Source organism: Petaurus breviceps, unplaced genomic scaffold (genome assembly GCF_028583685.1).
Source record: "Petaurus breviceps papuanus isolate PSGF00001 unplaced genomic scaffold, PetGlider_PUasm1.0 90977, whole genome shotgun sequence".
Lineage (NCBI taxonomy): Eukaryota > Metazoa > Chordata > Mammalia > Diprotodontia > Petauridae > Petaurus > Petaurus breviceps.
The window spans coordinates 48289802-48307519 of record NW_027187391.1 but is presented as its reverse complement, the minus strand read 5'-3'; the positions used below and the strand labels follow the sequence as shown (position 1 = coordinate 48307519).

At 37.9% G+C, this 17718-nt stretch overlaps 2 protein-coding genes across 3 annotated transcripts in view; both read right to left on the bottom strand.

Annotated features, from left to right (window-relative positions):
* Window positions 1-17718, bottom strand: part of PREP (prolyl endopeptidase) — a 292033-nt gene that overhangs the window by 91644 nt on the left and 182671 nt on the right. For both annotated transcript variants that reach the window (XM_069077132.1, XM_069077131.1), the window contains one exon: window positions 571-676. In XM_069077132.1, the coding sequence (XP_068933233.1) occupies window positions 571-676 (106 nt within the window). The remainder of the gene's footprint in view (window positions 1-570; window positions 677-17718) is intronic.
* On the bottom strand, window positions 7106-8872 carry LOC138153006 (core histone macro-H2A.1-like). The gene has a single exon (XM_069077133.1). The coding sequence runs from the start codon at window positions 8823-8825 to the stop codon at window positions 7704-7706; it is 1122 nt and encodes a 373-aa protein (XP_068933234.1). The 5' UTR covers window positions 8826-8872; the 3' UTR covers window positions 7106-7703.

Here is a 17718-nt window from a genome sequence, read left to right as displayed (position 1 = left end):
AGACAGTTGATCCAAAGAAAGCCCAACACTCAGAACATCTCTATGAAAGATTTAGGGAATTTTAAAGATTAAAATCCCATAGCAGGAGCAGGCAGGGATGGGCCACTTCTGCATGACAGGATCATCCACACTGATAAGTACACCACTGAACTAGTGATAGGTGATAAGAATACAATTTACTCAACAGCAGTCTAGAACCTTGTTATACAACAAAACACTAATATTTAGTTAAGCTATTATTCACTTTAATTTTTAGGATAATGGGAGAGAGCAAGAGAGAGGAAGAGAGCAAGAGGAAGAGGGAGAGACAGGGAGAGAGAGGGAGGGGGGAGAGAAAGAGAGAGACAGAGAGAGAGGGAGAGACAGAGACAGAGAGAGACAGAGACAGAGAAAGAGAGGAGAGACAGACAGACAGACACACACACACACATACAAATACACACACAGAGGAGATTATAATAATAATCAAGAGAAGAAAGCTTCCTCAGAAATCAATTTTGATGTTACAATTATAGCCTCTTTAATGGAGTTTCTGGAAATTTGTTTTCCTTATTTTTAAACAGAACTTACCTGTTATGCCATTGGATTCCTGCTGTAGATCACAATACCAGAGTCTGTTAACTGGATCACATCCTTGTCTTATTGATAAGAGGACATAGCGACCATCATCAGATAACTACAAGAAATGAGAAAGAATCAGAATGCAATCTTTGATAGCTCACTGCTATTATATAATTAAAAAATGAGTAAAGCCTGATGTCAAATACAGTAAGATTCTGATACCTACAAAACAGAACCTGAATCTCAAGTATATTTCAGTACTGTCATAAAAACTAAACATAGAGCAAATTTTAATCTCTTGCTACTTAAAACAACAATAAACCTTTGAATTCAACCAGACTTTTATTTACTCCCATCTCAAATAATGAAAGGCTTTTTAGCATAATGGATGTAGGACTGGCTTTATAGCCAGGAAGAGCTGGGTTTAAATTCTCCTCTGATACATATTAACTCTTTAATTTGGGGGAAAATAATTCCACACACTCCTCATCCTATGAATCCGCCACAAAAACACCCCATAACTGGAAATGCAATGTATCATTTTTTAAACTATGTTAGACAAGACAGATTGCTATGCTGAAACAGTGAATGCTGAACATAAAGCTGAATATCTGTGATATTTTTCATTCAAGTTTCAACTACTGACAACATATAAAATCTGCCCTTCTGACCAAATACATGCTCAATTAAATAAAATGTCAGGGGGAGTAGATTCTTAAGAGCATGGAAAGAGTGCTTGATTTGGAGTCCAGAGGACCTAATTCTTTCTCATTTCTTGTAGTTATCAGATGATGGTTGCTCAGTCCTGTTATCAAAAGTCCCACATTGTTCTTACTAGGAGAGTGTCCCTAGGCAAGTCATTTAACCTCTCTGGGACTCAGTCTCCTCATCTGAGATTAGATGATCTCCAAGGTCTCTTCTAGCTCTAAACCTATCACCCTACTATCTTAGGAAATCTGTGGTCCCTTCTAGATCTAAACCTATGATCCTATGAACTAAAAGTCCAACCAATTTTTAGTCATGCCTTGTCACCTCTTTGAAGTAATGTCAGAAGCAAAATTCAAACTTCGATATTCCTAACTCCAAGTCCAGCATTCATTCTGCTATACTATATAACTTTTAAACTCTTTAGGCAAAGTATTGAGTCTCTCTCTTTCTCTCTTCCTCCCTCTTTCTATTTTTGTATATATATACACATACATATTCTGCTGCTGATGGAAAGTCAGCTTTTAGAAATTTTTTAAGGAAAGAAAAAGAAGAAAAAAAAACTTCTAGTGTCATGTTTTAAATAAAAAAAAATCCAGCTATTCCAGCTAGCCTCAAGGCCCTGGTATAAAAAGATTCTGTTTTAAAGACACACTTAGTTTCAATCAATTTTTTTCTTTTCTTTTTTTTTTCTGAAAATTGTTGATAGATTTTTAAAAATGCTAGTTAGCAAGCCATAATGCAGAGTTTCTTTCTTTGCTGAAAAACACCCATATCTGCAATTTTGCTATTATAAATGAGAAGTCATCAGTCATCTTTCCTAATTTTGTTTTTTGATTGATAAAATATGGAACAGAACTTACATCAATTACTTTATGGTTTTGATATTCTACCACTCCCTGGTGGTTATGTCAAGGAGGGACATGTTATTCAACTTCTGAAACCATGGGCTACAAAAATGTATCACAAGGGTAACCAAGAACACTTGATGATAGCTATGTCAAGCACATCTAGCAGGTTTTTCTCAGGATGCCTAAGTGGCAAGTGCAAAAATGTGATAACAGCTGATATTTAATCTGAGGCAAGAATTCTCAAGGCACATTCCTAAGAGATGTCAATTAGGTTTGCTATAACCATCAGAGTTCTTCCATTCTTCACTCAGTCAAATGCCAAGACAAGTAAATAAAATGTACTAAAATGTAACCAGCATCTCATTATGAACATCTCAAACGTCCCAGCTTCAAAATCACTCCTGAAACAAAATAAAAATAAGCAGAGGATCTACAATTTCCATGATACTCCTGAGTGGAAACTTTCTATCCCCAGACTATCAAACCATTCTAAAACTCAATAGCTAAGTTCTAGGGAGTTGCCTGAGGTACAAGTACACTACCCAAGGTCCCACAGTTAATAAATGCAAGAGGTAAATGTGAACTAAGTTGTCCCTCCTCTACATCCTATGATCTGTCCACTAAAAGTGAATCTCCTTTCTGAGGAAACGGATTCAACAATCCCACTTCTACAGTTTGTTTCCTGTGTGATTTTGGCAAGTCATTTAACTATCCTGGGACGCAATTTCCTCATATGTAAAATAAGAAGTTTGGACTAAATGGTTTCCAAGGTCATTTCCAAGTGCAGATCTATAATTCTATGGTACCAAAAAAAGGCATTCTTCTACTGTTATAGAGAAATAACATCCATTTGTAAAATGAAGGGGATAAGACTTCAGAGGTTCCCAAACTTATTTGGCCTACTGTCCCTTTTTAAAAAAAAAATTTACTTAGCATTCCCCTGGAAATCTTCTTTCTTTAACCCTTTAACAGTTTTTTTTTTTTAATTTGCATTATTTCAAACTACTACCATTTCTCTGGATTGTTCCAGCCCCCCCGCCCCAGAGGGTAGTATTGCCCACTCTGGGAACCTATGGACTCCAGGAATGGGGACCCTCTGGCCTCGAGGCCACATGTGGTCCTCTAGGTCTTCGAGTGTGGCCCTTTGACTGAATCCAAAAGTAACAGAAAAAATCCCCTTAAAAAAGGATTTTTTCTGTAAAACTTGAACTTGGTCAAAAAAAAAAAAGTGACAACTTCCTTAGGGTCACATCTGGCCTTGAGGCTGCAGGTTCCCCCACCTTTGGACTAGAAAATCTTATAAGGTGCTTTCCCACTGCAACATACTGAGCATCAGAGTTTATTTGGACCTTTGTTTCTAAACTTTTGAAGTTTAGATTATAAACTCTGTATATTCCTGGCACATTAAAAATTAAAATCCAACACAAAATTTAAAACTTTACATATAGCCTGGCACTCAAGGAATTTCAAAACATTTCTGAAACATCAGAGGCAAGAAAGATGGAGAACTAATAATGACATGACTTGCACTAAAGGGAGATTCCTAAGCCACAGAAAAATTAGTGACTTAAGGAAAGCAGGTAAGAAGTAAACTGAAAATGTTGAAATGAAAATGAACACAGGACTCAGTAGGATTCTTAGGATACAGCATGATCTCTAATTTTATACTCAAATACAAGTTGAAATTTTTTATCCAAATTGAAATGAACTAAAACAACTAATTCTTTGAGGCAGTACATGATTTCTTAGATACATTAATGCAAACCAAGGGTTGCACCAGGAACAGTCTTGACAGTAACAAAATAATCCATAACTTCCAAAAGTGCCAAAACTTTTTACTACTTCACATCTCTCATCTTTAAATTTCTTCCAAATGTAAAAAACGAAAAGCAAAATCTATAATGTATTTCTGATTGAGTATTTTAAAAATCACTCAAATCAAATTCTAAATAAGTCCATCAAAATAAATTCATCTATTGATTCAAGAATCATCACATGCATTTTTGCTTATAAAAAACTACTTAATTCACATTAATTCTGATATCAGATAATCTCCTTAATGACCTCAACGTTTAAAAAGCATTTCCAGTTTGGACATACACATAAGTGTGTATGTATATGTGTGTGTGTCTATATATATAGACACACACACATATATATTTATATTTACATAGTCTTCACAAAATATTTATTTTTACAATTTACTATTTTGTTCCCATTAGTATATTATAGATATTTTGTTTCTATTTCCTGATTAGATTAAAAGCCCGATAAGGGCCTTTTTCCAAATTTTGTATCGCTTTACATTCTTAGCACAATGTATGTGTTCAGTGAATACTGAATACAGGCAGTTTTGATTAAAATTTCATAATTAAAAATGTTATGATGATAAAATAACATTTGTGAAGTCTGAAGTTGGTGATTAAGTATGGCAACATTCTCAATTTAACAACCTGGAACAAAATGTACTGATTAGATACTAATTAGAAACAGTTAATTAGAGAGGAGCAAAAACAGAACAGTTATTACATCTGTCCTGGTTGAATAGCTATAGGAAATAGCAAAGATGTATACAAAGGGTATAGGAGAGCATATACAGACACTACTTGACATTCATTGATGTATACTATTTGGCACACCCTTAAAAGATAAAGCAGAAGTGGATTAGAAGGGAAAAAACATAACAGGTCTTTAACATTAAAAAAAAAATCACTGATAATTAAATAACACAGAATCAGAGAACTCCACAGATGGAAAGAACTTCACAGGTTATCTAGTTCAACCTATACCTGAATTGCAATGCACCCTCTAACATCCCCAGTAAGTGGTCATTCAGCCTTTGTTCAAAGCCTTTCTAGGAGAAGTAGCTTACAATCCTCCAAAGGCAGCCCATTCCATTTGTAGATAGCTCTAATTATGAGCAAACTTCCCCCTACAAAAAGATTAATTTGTCCCTCTGCAACTTCTACCCACTACTCTGTCTATTCCTCTTTTACTTCTTAACTCTTTAAATACTTAGCTATTGTGTCTCCTCTTTACTGCTTAAATCTTTTCATGTCCAAATCAACACCCCTAGTTTCTTTAATGAATCTTAGGACAGCATTATTCCAAGACCCTGAAGCATCCTGGTTGCTAATTCCTTTCCAGCTCTGTTATAGACTCTTTTATGGTTTTTCACATATAAAGAAGATACTTTTTTAAAGGAAAACCAAAAGATTCTGTCTCATACTTTTCTTTATTCTATTAATACTAAAATACCTATAGAGTTCTTTCACAATGAACCTTCTGCAATTTTATACTCAAATGCAAGTATTCTCTTTATTTTACAAGTGATAAACATAAAGCTGAGAGATTACATGCTGTCACAAGGACACGAACCCAAATCTTCTGACTTTGTTCCACCCCACAGAAATGTTCAGGCATGCTGTACCACAAAAGGTTAAGTTTATTTTAAATTTTACCTCATCATCACCCCAAATGGTGTCAACTTCATCAGGAACTCTGAAATTTCACTCCCTGATCATAATCTCCTATCCTTCAAACTGTTCCTCTGCCTTATTCCTCCCAAACTTAGTTTTCATTCTTATGGCACCATTCACTCCCTCCTTCCCTTCCTGTTCTGGTTTCCTGCTCCAGACTCATTTCCTTCCTTTTCAATCTGACCCTATAAGTTAACCAGTTCAAATATGTATTTCCCTCCACTTTGAATCCTTTGCCCCTTTGGTTTTTCCACTCTTCCTCAGCTAACCTTCAACTCTCTATCATTCCAATATCTGCCTCCACTTTTCCTACTTCTAAGTTGCTGAATATTGCCTGCTACAAGAAAGTTGCACAACCATGCTAAGCAGGTCTATACATCCTAACTTCAAGAATCTAATTTCACTTGTTGCTTAGCAAAATACTCTTCCCTGATTAATTTTCCTATGAAATTCCATGCATATTGTTTCACACCTTCTAGATGGCATCTAGAGTGTTTATCAGAGAAATGAGCATTAAACTTCACACAAAGTCAAGCGCTCATATTAGGAAACAGATTCAGCATCATAAGAAAGCAAACAGTAAAATTCCAACTGTGAAGAACTATTCTAAGAGTTGGAAGGGAAATTCTGGACTTTCTGTGAAAGAACAAGGAACTGAAAGTGGTCACCAACTGGATAAATGCTTAATCTGCTATCATGCAAAATTATCAGAGAAGGGAAAAACAGAAACAGAGGCAGACAGGCAGAATATAATACAATATCTTTGAAATGGCAGGAACGTTGAAAAGACAAATCACATTATGGAGAAAATCCTTCACAGGGCCTGAAACCTCTATTATTAAAGAATATACACATATCTAATAGTTCACAATGGCTACTGAAAACAGTGTATGCCAGAGGGAAAGAAATGTCAGAGCCCCTGAAGGCTTAAACAACACTAGTACAACTGATTACAAGAAAAAAATGAACCGATTGTTCATAGAAGCCAGCACAGTGGAAAGCACACTAGACGTGATCAAGAAATATCTGGTAATTCATTTTAATTTTTCCTCACTTAAGGAGAAGGTGGGACACATGGGACACCTGAAGGTTGAAATTTTCCAATCCAAGCTGTTCTTACTCTCTGAATGATCTTGGGAACATCATTTAACCTAATTTGCTGTTTCTGCCCCTTAGTCCAAAGTTGTGTGTGTGTGTGTGTGTGTGTACATATATAAATATATTTTAAGTTTAACATACAAGTATATGAATAAATGAACTACATGAATTAGATCAAAGGTAGGTGGTGCATAAAAATATTTGGTAAATTTTTAAATTTGGAAAAAATAAATATGCAAAATTTAGTTGGATAATTATGAAACCAAGAACAGCAAGACATCGTCTCCTTAATCTTTCTATAAGAAACTTGACATTTCAGAAATCTTCATTCCAGAGCACCCTCTGCTGGAAAAGGGACTAAAAAACACTTCATTTCTTTATTTCTAGCTCCTTAAACAAAATGCAATCAACTTTTTTTTTAACAGTTTAACATTTTACTAAATTAATTCACACAAATTACAAATTGCAAATATAATTAAGGACAACAGGCTTCTCCTTTTTCACATTTCCAGATCCATCATTAAGATAGTAAGTAAACAGGAATTAGATGTGATTTGTGTTTTGTTGTTGTTGTTTTAGGAAAAAAAAATGAGAACAATGTGATGAGAGGAAACATCACGCAATGTAGGATTAGGTACCACAACACAGTTACAAAATAGGGCTTCCTGGTTTCTTCCACATGTAAAAGACAATGTACTTCCCACTATTGTCTGCATCAATTTGGTTTTCATTAAAATAAAACTATAAAATCTCCTAGATTACACTAAAATCATACAAGGGCTGAAACACTGCATTAACAGCAGTAACGCCAACTATCAGTGCTAACATAAAACATTTTAAAAGGTCAAAAAAAATTAACCCAAAAAACCAAACCTCATTCCCCTAGATGAACAAAACTGAAAATAAAGGGTGTTGCCTCACAATTAGGAGTTAAAAACTCTTTTTTCTTTTTAATTTTAAATTGGAGAAAAGGACCAAGTGAGTCTGGGCTGCTTCTAATTCTTTCAACTCAGTTAGCATCTAGTTTTGCCATTTCCTGCACATATATTCGTATACTCTCACTGTCAAAGAGCACGAAATAAACCGTTTTGATTGATGAAGACATTGTGGACACAAAGTAGCTAGAGATGGCCCTCAGGATCAGCTGTGCTGCCGTCTGTTTGGGGAAACCATTTTGGCCACTGCCAATTGATGGAAATGCAATTGATTTCAGCTTCTTGTCGTCTGCCAAGACCAAACAGTTCTTCACTGTCTTTTCTAGAAGCTCTTTGCACTTGTCAGAACCCCATATTGGAGTGTTACAGTGGATCACAAAGTTGGCGGGCAAGCCATGGCCCTCACTGACGGCCGCTCCAGCGATGTCCAATGGACCATTTTTTTCCCGAAGCTTTAACACTGCTTCCACAAATTCTTTGCCACCTTTCTTCTCCAGGGTATTCCCTAGGTCATCTTTAAGGTCAATGTCAGCATTGGTAGGATTGATAATGGCCTCCACCTCAAAGCCAGCTAAATTACTGATTTCACTGTGAATAAGGTTCAGCTTCTGGCCGAGGAACAGGCTTTTGGTAGAGAGGACGGTGAATCCATCAGCAGGAGTGCCCTCTGTCATGCTATCCGCACTGGCTGCTTTGCTGACTTCTTCCTGCTTCTTCTTAGTTTTCCTGGGTCCTTTCTTGCCCCCTGCTTTCTTTGACACAGGTTTCTTCTGTGACGGAGATTTGGCCTTTTTGGCTGGAGGGGGACTAATGATGGCTTCCAGCTTGCCTTTGGATCCTCTCTTCTTTGCTAGCAATCCTGGATGGATATTTGGTAAAACACCCCCACTGGCGATGGTAACTCCCTTTAACAGCTGGTTCAACTCCTCATCATTGGCTACAGCCAGAAGGATGTGTCGAGGAGTGACTCTCCCCTTCTTGTTGTCCCTCACTGCATTCCCAGCCAATTCCAGAATTTCTGCAGTCAGGTATTCCAGCACAGCAGCCATGTATACTGGAGCACCCACCCCAATCCTGTACTTTGGGTGTCCTTTCTTAATGTATCGTAACATCCGTCCTACAGGGAAGATGACACCAGCCTTTGCTGACCGGGAGGTTTTGGTGGACTTCTTCTTCTTCCTACCCCGGCTTGACATCTTGTTTCTTCCTGGATGTGAAACAGCACACTCTTTCCAGGTTCTGCACCTTCCCTTCAAAGAGCCGGAGACACTGGACTCTACCCCGACCCGGGACCTCCCCCCTACCAATCAAAATGCAATCAACTTTAAAAGAAAAGATATTCAATCATTCACAGATTCAGAAAGACAAGAACTGCCCCCCACCAATACTTTTGATATTCTATATTTAATAAATCATTCACAATGATTCTTAGCTAGAAAAGTTTTCCAGCACACCCAGGAACCACCACCTTAGCTCTACCCCACTCAACAAAAGAATCTTTTAGGAAGGTTGGACTGGCAGCTAGATGACATACTGGAGAGAGTACTGGTTTTAGAGTTAGGAAGACTTGAGTTTGAATACTGACTCCAGATTGGTTGTGTGACCTTGAGAAAGTCAGTTAACCTCTTATGTGTAAAATAATGGGGCTGGACTCCATAGCTTCTAAGGTGCATTCTAGCTTTAAATCTATGAACCTATTATAGTGGTACACAAAATGGATTGCAGGATGAAAAGACAGGAAACAGGGTGGGCCTAGAGATGTTACCCTGGAAAAGAAATCTTAGGGGAGATCTGATAGTTTCCTTCAAAAGTATCTATCTATAGGATTGTCAGGCAGAAATAGGATTCAACTGGTTCTTCTTAGCCCCACAAGGCAGGCAACACCAGGGATAACAAAAAGGTAGAATAGTAGAAAGGCAGATTTAAGACTGATGTAAGGGAAAACTTGTTAATAATAATGAGATCTATCCAAAAGTAGAATGGGCTAGCTCTAGAGGCAGAGCATTTATCCTCACTAGGTTACCAAGCAAACTGCACAACGTGGATATGTTGTAAAGAGGATTATTGTTTGGGTATAGTCTGTGTATGATTCTATATGAATGAAATATTGCTCCTGGGTTGCTTTTTTTTGGAGGGGGGAGGGAAGGGCAGTTGGGGTTAAGTGACTTGCCCAAGGCCACACAGCTAGTAGTAAGTGTTAAGTGTCTGAAGCCGAATTTGAACTCAGGTCCTCCTGACTCCAGGGCTGGTGCTCTATTCACTGTGCTACCTAGCCACCCCTGCTCCTAGGTTTTAGGTCTGGATGACTGGGGGAAAAAATGGTATTGTCTAGAAAAGAAATGGAAATGAAGACTGGGAGAGGAGAAAAGACAAAAAATTTACTCCTGGTTTGAGAGGCAACAGGGCACCACTATAGTTCCCTGGAGGCAGAGACTTTTGTTTCTTTTCTACACAGTGGGAAAACCATCTTCCGGGGTGAAGTTTCCTTCCCTCTTCTCTTGATTCTGGTCACTTATGTGCAACATCACAGTCCACACTGCTTAGATGACCAGGAAGTCTTCTATTCCTAGTGCATATAAGAACACCAGGCCTTACATTCATTCCCACTTCATTCTAAGGTCCACTTAGCCTTATCATCTGTCCTGCCTCCAGACTCCCAGGCAATGTCATCTGTTCTTCTGATACAACCTAAAAATTCTTGGGCCTTACCATTCACTCAGTGGCTAAATGTGTTGTCTTTCCTAGTTAAGAGTGATAGTTTGGCAGCGCGGCGGTCGCAGGCCGGGTAGGCGCGGAGGTGGACGCGGGCCGGGAAGGTGCGGAGGCCTCGACGATGGCGCAGCAGCCTGCGCGGGAAGGCGTGGCGCGGTGGTGTGGTGATTGCAGGCCAGGTAGGCGCAGAGGCGGACGCGGGCCGGGACAGCGCAGCGGCAGCGGCACGGCAGCACGCGGACGCAGGCCAGGAAGAGGCCTGATCAACTCCGAGGGCAAGTCTTCCCACCAACCACAAGGTCCACTACCAGGCCTATCACCAAAGGGCTGGGACTGGAAAGAGCAAGGTAAGAAGCAAAGACAGGGGCCCCTATACTGGACAGCAAACACTCCGGGGGCTACCACATCATAGCACAAAAGACTTTTTTAAAAAAGCCCCTTTCAGGACCTCCAAAGACAAGGATGACAGAGTGAACCCCACTTGCTCCAAACCCCCCCTCTGACCCTGAAAATATAGTAACTATTATCCAGGGCAAAACCCTCTACAGTAAAGGCTTGGGATCCTAGAGGAAGGGGCGTGGTTAGGACCCTGCCTCAAAATGGGTAGAAAGCAGACTACAAAGACAAAGACTCTACAGTCATACTATCCTCAGAGGGAGGAACCAACCTCAGAGGGAGACAATGTGGACTCCACACCCACAGCTGAAACTTCAACAGGGAATGGATCCCAAGCACAGAAGGCTCTCCTAGATGAGATCAAAAGGAACTTTGAAAGCAAAATGAGAGAGATAGAAGAGAAAATGAATAATTCTCTCAAAACAAAAATAGCAGAATTCGAAAAGCATTATAATGAGGAAAACATCTTTCTAAAAAGAAAAGTGTATGATATGGAAAAGGAGCTTCAAAAATTAACCAAGGAAAATGATTTGCTAAAAACCAGAATTAAACAAATGGAAACAAATAACTCTATGAGGAACCAAGAAGTAGCCAAGCAAAACAACAAAAATGAAAAATTAGAAAAAGAGGTAAAATACCTCAAAGAAAAAATAATTGACCTGGAAAACAGATCCAGGAGAGATAATCTGAGAATCATAGGCCTACCAGAAAATTATGATGAAAAAATGAGCCTGGACAACATTCTCCAAGAGCTCGTTAAGGAAAACTGCCCTGAGATACTTGAACCTGAGGGGAAAATAGAAAAGGACAGAATCCACCGGACACCTGCTATAAGAGATCCCAAACTGAAAAATCCTCGAAATGTTGTGGCCAAACTCCAGAACTACCAGATAAAAGAGAAAATACTTCAAGCGGCCAGAAACAAACAATTCAGATATCAAGGGTCCACAGTGAGGATTGCACAGGATTTGTCAGCCTCCACACTGAAAGATAGGAGGCAGTGGAATACAATTTTCAGGAAGGCAAAACAGCTTGGATTACAACCAAGGATCACATACCCAGCGAGACTGCATATAACAGAGTTCCAGACCTTCTTGATAAAAAAGCCAGAACTCAATGGAAAATTCAACCTCCAATTACGAGAAGCAACAGTGACTTAGAAAGGTAAACAAGGAGAACACACATCATTTTAGAGGGAAAGAGGGGAGGGAGAGGAGCTTCGCATGAGATCTGTTCCTGTCATTCTTGATGCGAAGAAAAAATAGCATACCTCATTAAGTATAACAATATCCTACAGGTAGTAGGACGGGGAAAGGGTTACAAAAGGGGGGTGGGAGTGGTTTGTAGAGAGGGAAGTAGTAAGGGGAAAAGGGGAGGAAAAGGGAGGGGGGCCGAAAAGGGAACACTGAGGGAGGCGGTGGTCAAAAGGAAAACTATTAAGGGGGGGAAGGGAGAAGGGAGGAAAAATATGAACATTAACAGGGGCAGGAATAGGATAAGGGGAAAGAAACAGATAACAATCATAACTGTAAATGTGAATGGAATGAACTCTCCTATAAAACGGAGACGGATAGCAGAATGGATTAGAAATCATAATCCTACAATATGCTGTTTACAAGAAACACATCTGAAACAGAGGGATACACACAACGTAAAGGTAAAAGGTTGGAGTAAAATATATCATGCCTCAGCTAAAGTAAAAAAAGCAGGGGTAGCAATCCTTATCTCAGATAAAGCAAATGCAAAAATTGACCTAATTAAAAGAGATAAGGAAGGAAACTATATCCTGTTAAAAGGCACCATTGAGAATGAAGCAATATCACTACTTAACATATATGCACCAAGTGGTGTAGCATCCAAATTCCTAGAGGTGAAGGTAAAGGAATTAGAGGAAGAAATAGATAGCAAAACTATACTAGTGGGAGACCTTAATCTCCCCCATCTGAACTTGATAAATCTAAGCTCAAAATAAACAAGAAAGAAGTTAAGGAGGTGAACAGGACTTCAGAGAGGATAGGTATGATAGATCTCTGGAGAAAACTGAATGGGGATAAAAAGGAATATACTTTCTTCTCAGCGGTTCATGGCACATACTCAAAAATTGACCATGTTCTAGGGCATAAAAACCTCACAATTCTATGCAGTAAGGCAGAAATATTAAACGCATCTTTCTCAGATCATGATGCAATAAAAATTATATGCAATAAAGGGCCAGGGAAAGACAGACTAAAAACTAACTGGAAATTAAACAATTTAATCCTAAAGAATGAGTGGGTCAAACAAGAAATTATAGAAACAATCAGTAATTTCATTCAAGAGAATGATAATAATGAGACAACATACCAAAATCTGTGGGATGCATTAAAGGCAGTTCTTAGGGGAAGTTTTATATCCCTGAGTGCATACGTGATTAAATTAGAGAAAAGGGAGCTCAATGAATTGAGCATGCAATTAAAAAACCTAGAAAAAGAACAAATTCAAAATCCCCAATTAAATACTAAACTAGAAATATTGAAGACTAAAGGAGAGATTAATAAAATCGAAATTAAGAAAACTATTGAACTAATAAATAAAACCAAGAGCTGGTTTTATGAAAAAACCAACAAAAGTGATAGACCCTTAGTCAATATGATAAAAAAAAAAGAAAGAAGAAAACCAAATTAAGAGTATCAAAAATGAAAAGGGTGAATCTACCTCCAATGAAGAGGAAATCAAAACAATAATTAGGAATTATTTTTCGCAATTGTATGCACATAAATTTGACAATCTTAGGGAAATGGATGAGTATTTAGAAACATACAAGTTGCCCAGATTAACTGAAGAGGAAGTAAATTACTTAAATAATCCCATCTCAGAAAAAGAAATTGAACAAGCCATCAGTCACCTCCCTAGGAAAAAATCTCCAGGGCCAGATGGATTTACTAGTGAATTCTATCAAACATTTAAAGAACAATTGATTCCAATACTCTACAAATTATTTGGGAAAATTAGTGAAGAAGGAGTCCTACCAAATTCTTTTTATGACACAAATATGGTACTGATACCTAAATCAGGAAGAGATAAAACAGAGAAAGAAAATTATAGACCAATCTCCCTCATGAATATAGATGCAAAAATTCTAAATAAAATACTAGCCAAAAAACTACAGCAACTTATCTCAAGAATAATACACTTTGATCAGGTAGGATTTATTCCAGGAATGCAAGGATGGTTTAATATTAGGAAAACCATCAGTATAATTGATCATATCAACAATAAAACTAGCAGAAACCACATGATCATCTTAATAGATGCAGAAAAGGCTTTTGACAAAATACAACATCCATTCCTATTAAAAACATTAGAAAGTATAGGAATAAATGGAGCCTTCCTTAAAATAATAGGTAGCATCTATTTAAAGCCATCAGCAAGTATTATATGTAATGGGGAGAAGCTGGAAGCATTTCCCATAAGATCAGGGGTGAAACAAGGGTGTTCACTATCACCTCTCTTATTCAATCTGGTACTAGAAATGTTAGCAGTAGCAATTAGAGAAGAAAAAGAAATCAAAGGAATCAAGTTAGGCAAAGAAGAGACCAAGCTATCACTCTTCGCAGATGATATGATGATATACTTAGAGAATCAAGTAAAAAACTGCTTGAGACAATAAATAAATTTGGCAAAGTTGCAGGATATAAAATAAACCCACATAAATCCTTGGCATTCCTATATATTTCCAATGAAATTCAACAGCAAGAAGTAGAAAGAGAAATCCCATTTAAAGTTACTGTAAACATTATAAAATATTTGGGAATCTACCTGCCAAAACAAACCCAGGACCTGTATGATCATAACTACAAAACACTTTTCACACAAATAAAGTCAGATCTAACTAATTGGAAAAATATCAATTGCTCATGGCTGGGTTGAGCTAATATAATAAAAATGACAATTTTACCTAAATTAAATTATATATTTAGTGCCATACCAATTAATTTACCAAAAAACTACTTTATAGAGTTAGAAAAAATAGTAACAAAATTCATCTGGAAGAATAAACGGTCCAGAATATCAAGGGAATTATTGAAAAAAAATGCTAGGGAAGGTGGACTAGCTTTACCAGATTTCAATCTGTACTATAAAGCAGCAGTCATCAAAACTACCTAGTACTGGCTTAGAAATAGAGAAGTGGATCAATGGAATAGATTAGGCACACGAGATTCATAAGTCAACGACTACAGTAATATATTGTTTGATAAACCCCCAGACCCTGGTATTTGGGATAAGAACTCACTGTTTGACAAAAACTGCTGGGAAAACTGGAATATAGTATGGCAGAAACTGGACATAGACCATTATCTAACACCATATACCAAAATCAAGTCTAAATGGGTTCATGATCTAGGTATAAAGGTTGATACTGTAAGCAGTCTGCTAAAACAAGGAATAGTTTACCTATCAGACTTGTGGAGAGGGAATGACTTTATGACGAAACAGGAATTAGAGAACATTATAAAATGTAAAATGGATAATTTTGACTACATGAAATTGAAAAGTTTCTGTACAAATAAAGCCAATGTAACCAAGATTAAGAGGGAGGTGGGAAATTGGGAAAGAATCTTTACAACCTATGTCTCTGACAAAGGACTTATCTCTAAAATATACAGAGAATTGAGTCAAATGTATAAGAATACAAGTCATTCCCCAATTGATAAATGGTCAAAGGATATGAACAGGCAGTTTTCAGAGAAAGAAATTAAAGCTATCTATAAGCACATGAAGAAATGCTCTAATTCACTATTGATTAGAGAAATGCAAATCAAAACAATTCTGAGGTACCACATCTCACCAGTCAGATTGGCTAAGATGACAAAACAGGAAAATGACAAATGCTGGAGAGGATGTGGGCAAACTGGAACACTAATGCATTGTTGGTGGAGTTGTGAACTGATCAGCCTTTCTGGAGAGCAATCTGGAATTATGCCCAAAGGGCTATAAATACTTTCATACCCTTTGATCCAGCAATACCACTCCTAGGGTTATATCCCAAAGAGATTATAGAAATGGGAGAAAGACCCATATGTACAAAAATGTTTATAGCAGCTCTTTTTGTTGTGGCAAAGAATTGGAAATTAAGGGGGTGCCCATCAATTGGGGAATGGCTGAACAAGTTGTGGTATATGCATGTTATGGAATACTATTGCGCCATAAGAAACGGGGAGCAGGCGGTCTTCATATTTACCTGGAGAGGCTTAAAAGAACTGATGCTGAGTGAGAAGAGTAGAACCAGGAGGAATTTGTACACAATTACAGACACAACGTATGTGTGATGACCAACTTTGATAGACTGGACTCTTCTCAACAATACAGGGATATAAGTCAATCCCAAAAGACGCATGATGGAGAGAAAAACGTGCACCCAGAGAAAGAACTAGAAAGAACTAAATTTATATCCAGGTGGAAGCAAAATACCTGATCTTTTTCGTTCTCTTATTTGATTTTATGTCCTCTTTACCATTTTTCATTCCAGCTGGTACAATCCATTCTTATAACCTGACCATTGTATAATGTGAAAGTATTTACAGATCCTATAGTTGATAATAAGCCGCCATGGGGGGGAGGGGAGGGAGGGGGACAAAATGTGAAATTCAAGGAATTGTGGAATTGAATCCTGTAAACTAAAAGGAAACAAACAAATTAATAAATTAAAGTTAAAAAAAAAGTGATAGTTCCTTGAGAACACAGAATATCTCAGTATCTACAGAGTTTAGCACACAGTAAGTGCTTAATAAATGCTTTTTCATTCATCCTTCCACAGTGCTGGTCCACAGCATAAGTTTAATAAATGCACATTGATTGGCAGTAAGGTTGTGACTGTTCTAATGAACATTCTCAACATTTTGAATATGTGGAGTCTGACATGCATGAAGATAGTACATACAAGCAGACATGTTCTAAAGACAAAAAGGGATTCTGAGGTTGCATGAGGGACCAGATCTAACGAGACTTGCAACTCATCAGCATAAAAGCTAAAAGCCAAACTATGTGGTAAATTTCAATGAGGGAAAATGCAAAAGAAGAATAAAGTATTTGAGAACTAAGCCTTGGAAGAGGTAGCATAATAGAGTGAAATATTAGAAGGGAAGGAGATTGGAAAGACCTGGACTTTGGGTAATGTAGGAACAACAAAAAGAGAGGGCTGACAAGCATGCTAAATGCTTGCATGCTTCTCTGTGAAACTGTATTTTGTCATATATTTGTATCTGTGACTTAAGGGATTAGAACTGTGATTTCACTGTAATGAGATTAGATAGTGAGTTCCTTGAGGACCAGGACTATCTTTTGCCTCTTTTTGTATCTCCAGTGCTTAGCACAATGCTTGGTACACAGTAGGTGTTTAATAAATGCTTAATGACTGACGATAAGGCACTCTTAGGTAAAGAAACTCCCTCTACCTATGCAGATAGGTACCTTCTCTGTAACTATCTTAGAAAGTCATTTTCAATACTGAGGTTAAGTGACCTGTCCTTGGTTACAAAGGCCCTCTGTTTCAAAAGCAGAACTTGGACCCAAGTTTTTCTTGCCAAGTCATTTCAAAACTATTTGCACTCTGGTCCCTCTCAGACGCTACCCCTGGGCTCTGATGGGTAAGCTCTCACTTTTTCTTTCCATTGGAAGGAAGCTATAACGCTGTAAGGGTTATGGGATTTAAAGATCTCCCATGCCCCATGGACGTGCTGACATAGCAGAGCAAGAGAAAGTGAAAAGCCGAGCTAATGGTCCTGCGGTTGGCAGTTGGTGGCGGTTGCCTTTTTTTTTTTTTTTTTGAGTTAGGACTCCTGCTGAGCACTGCCAGGGGCCGGAGCTGCTGGGAGCGCTCTTCCAGGACGTTGGGTGGTTGCTGTGAGTGGGGAGAGGAGGACCTTTGCCTGAGGTAGCCTGTTCTGTTTTAAAAGCTTGAAAATGTGGGTGCTTTCTACTTTATCTACCTGTGCCAATATC

What these genes read in the sequence shown, in the direction of transcription:
- LOC138153006 (XM_069077133.1), bottom strand. Translation starts at nt 8,825, where the DNA reads ATGTCAAGCCGGGGTAGGAAGAAGAAGAAGTCCACCAAAACCTCCCGG.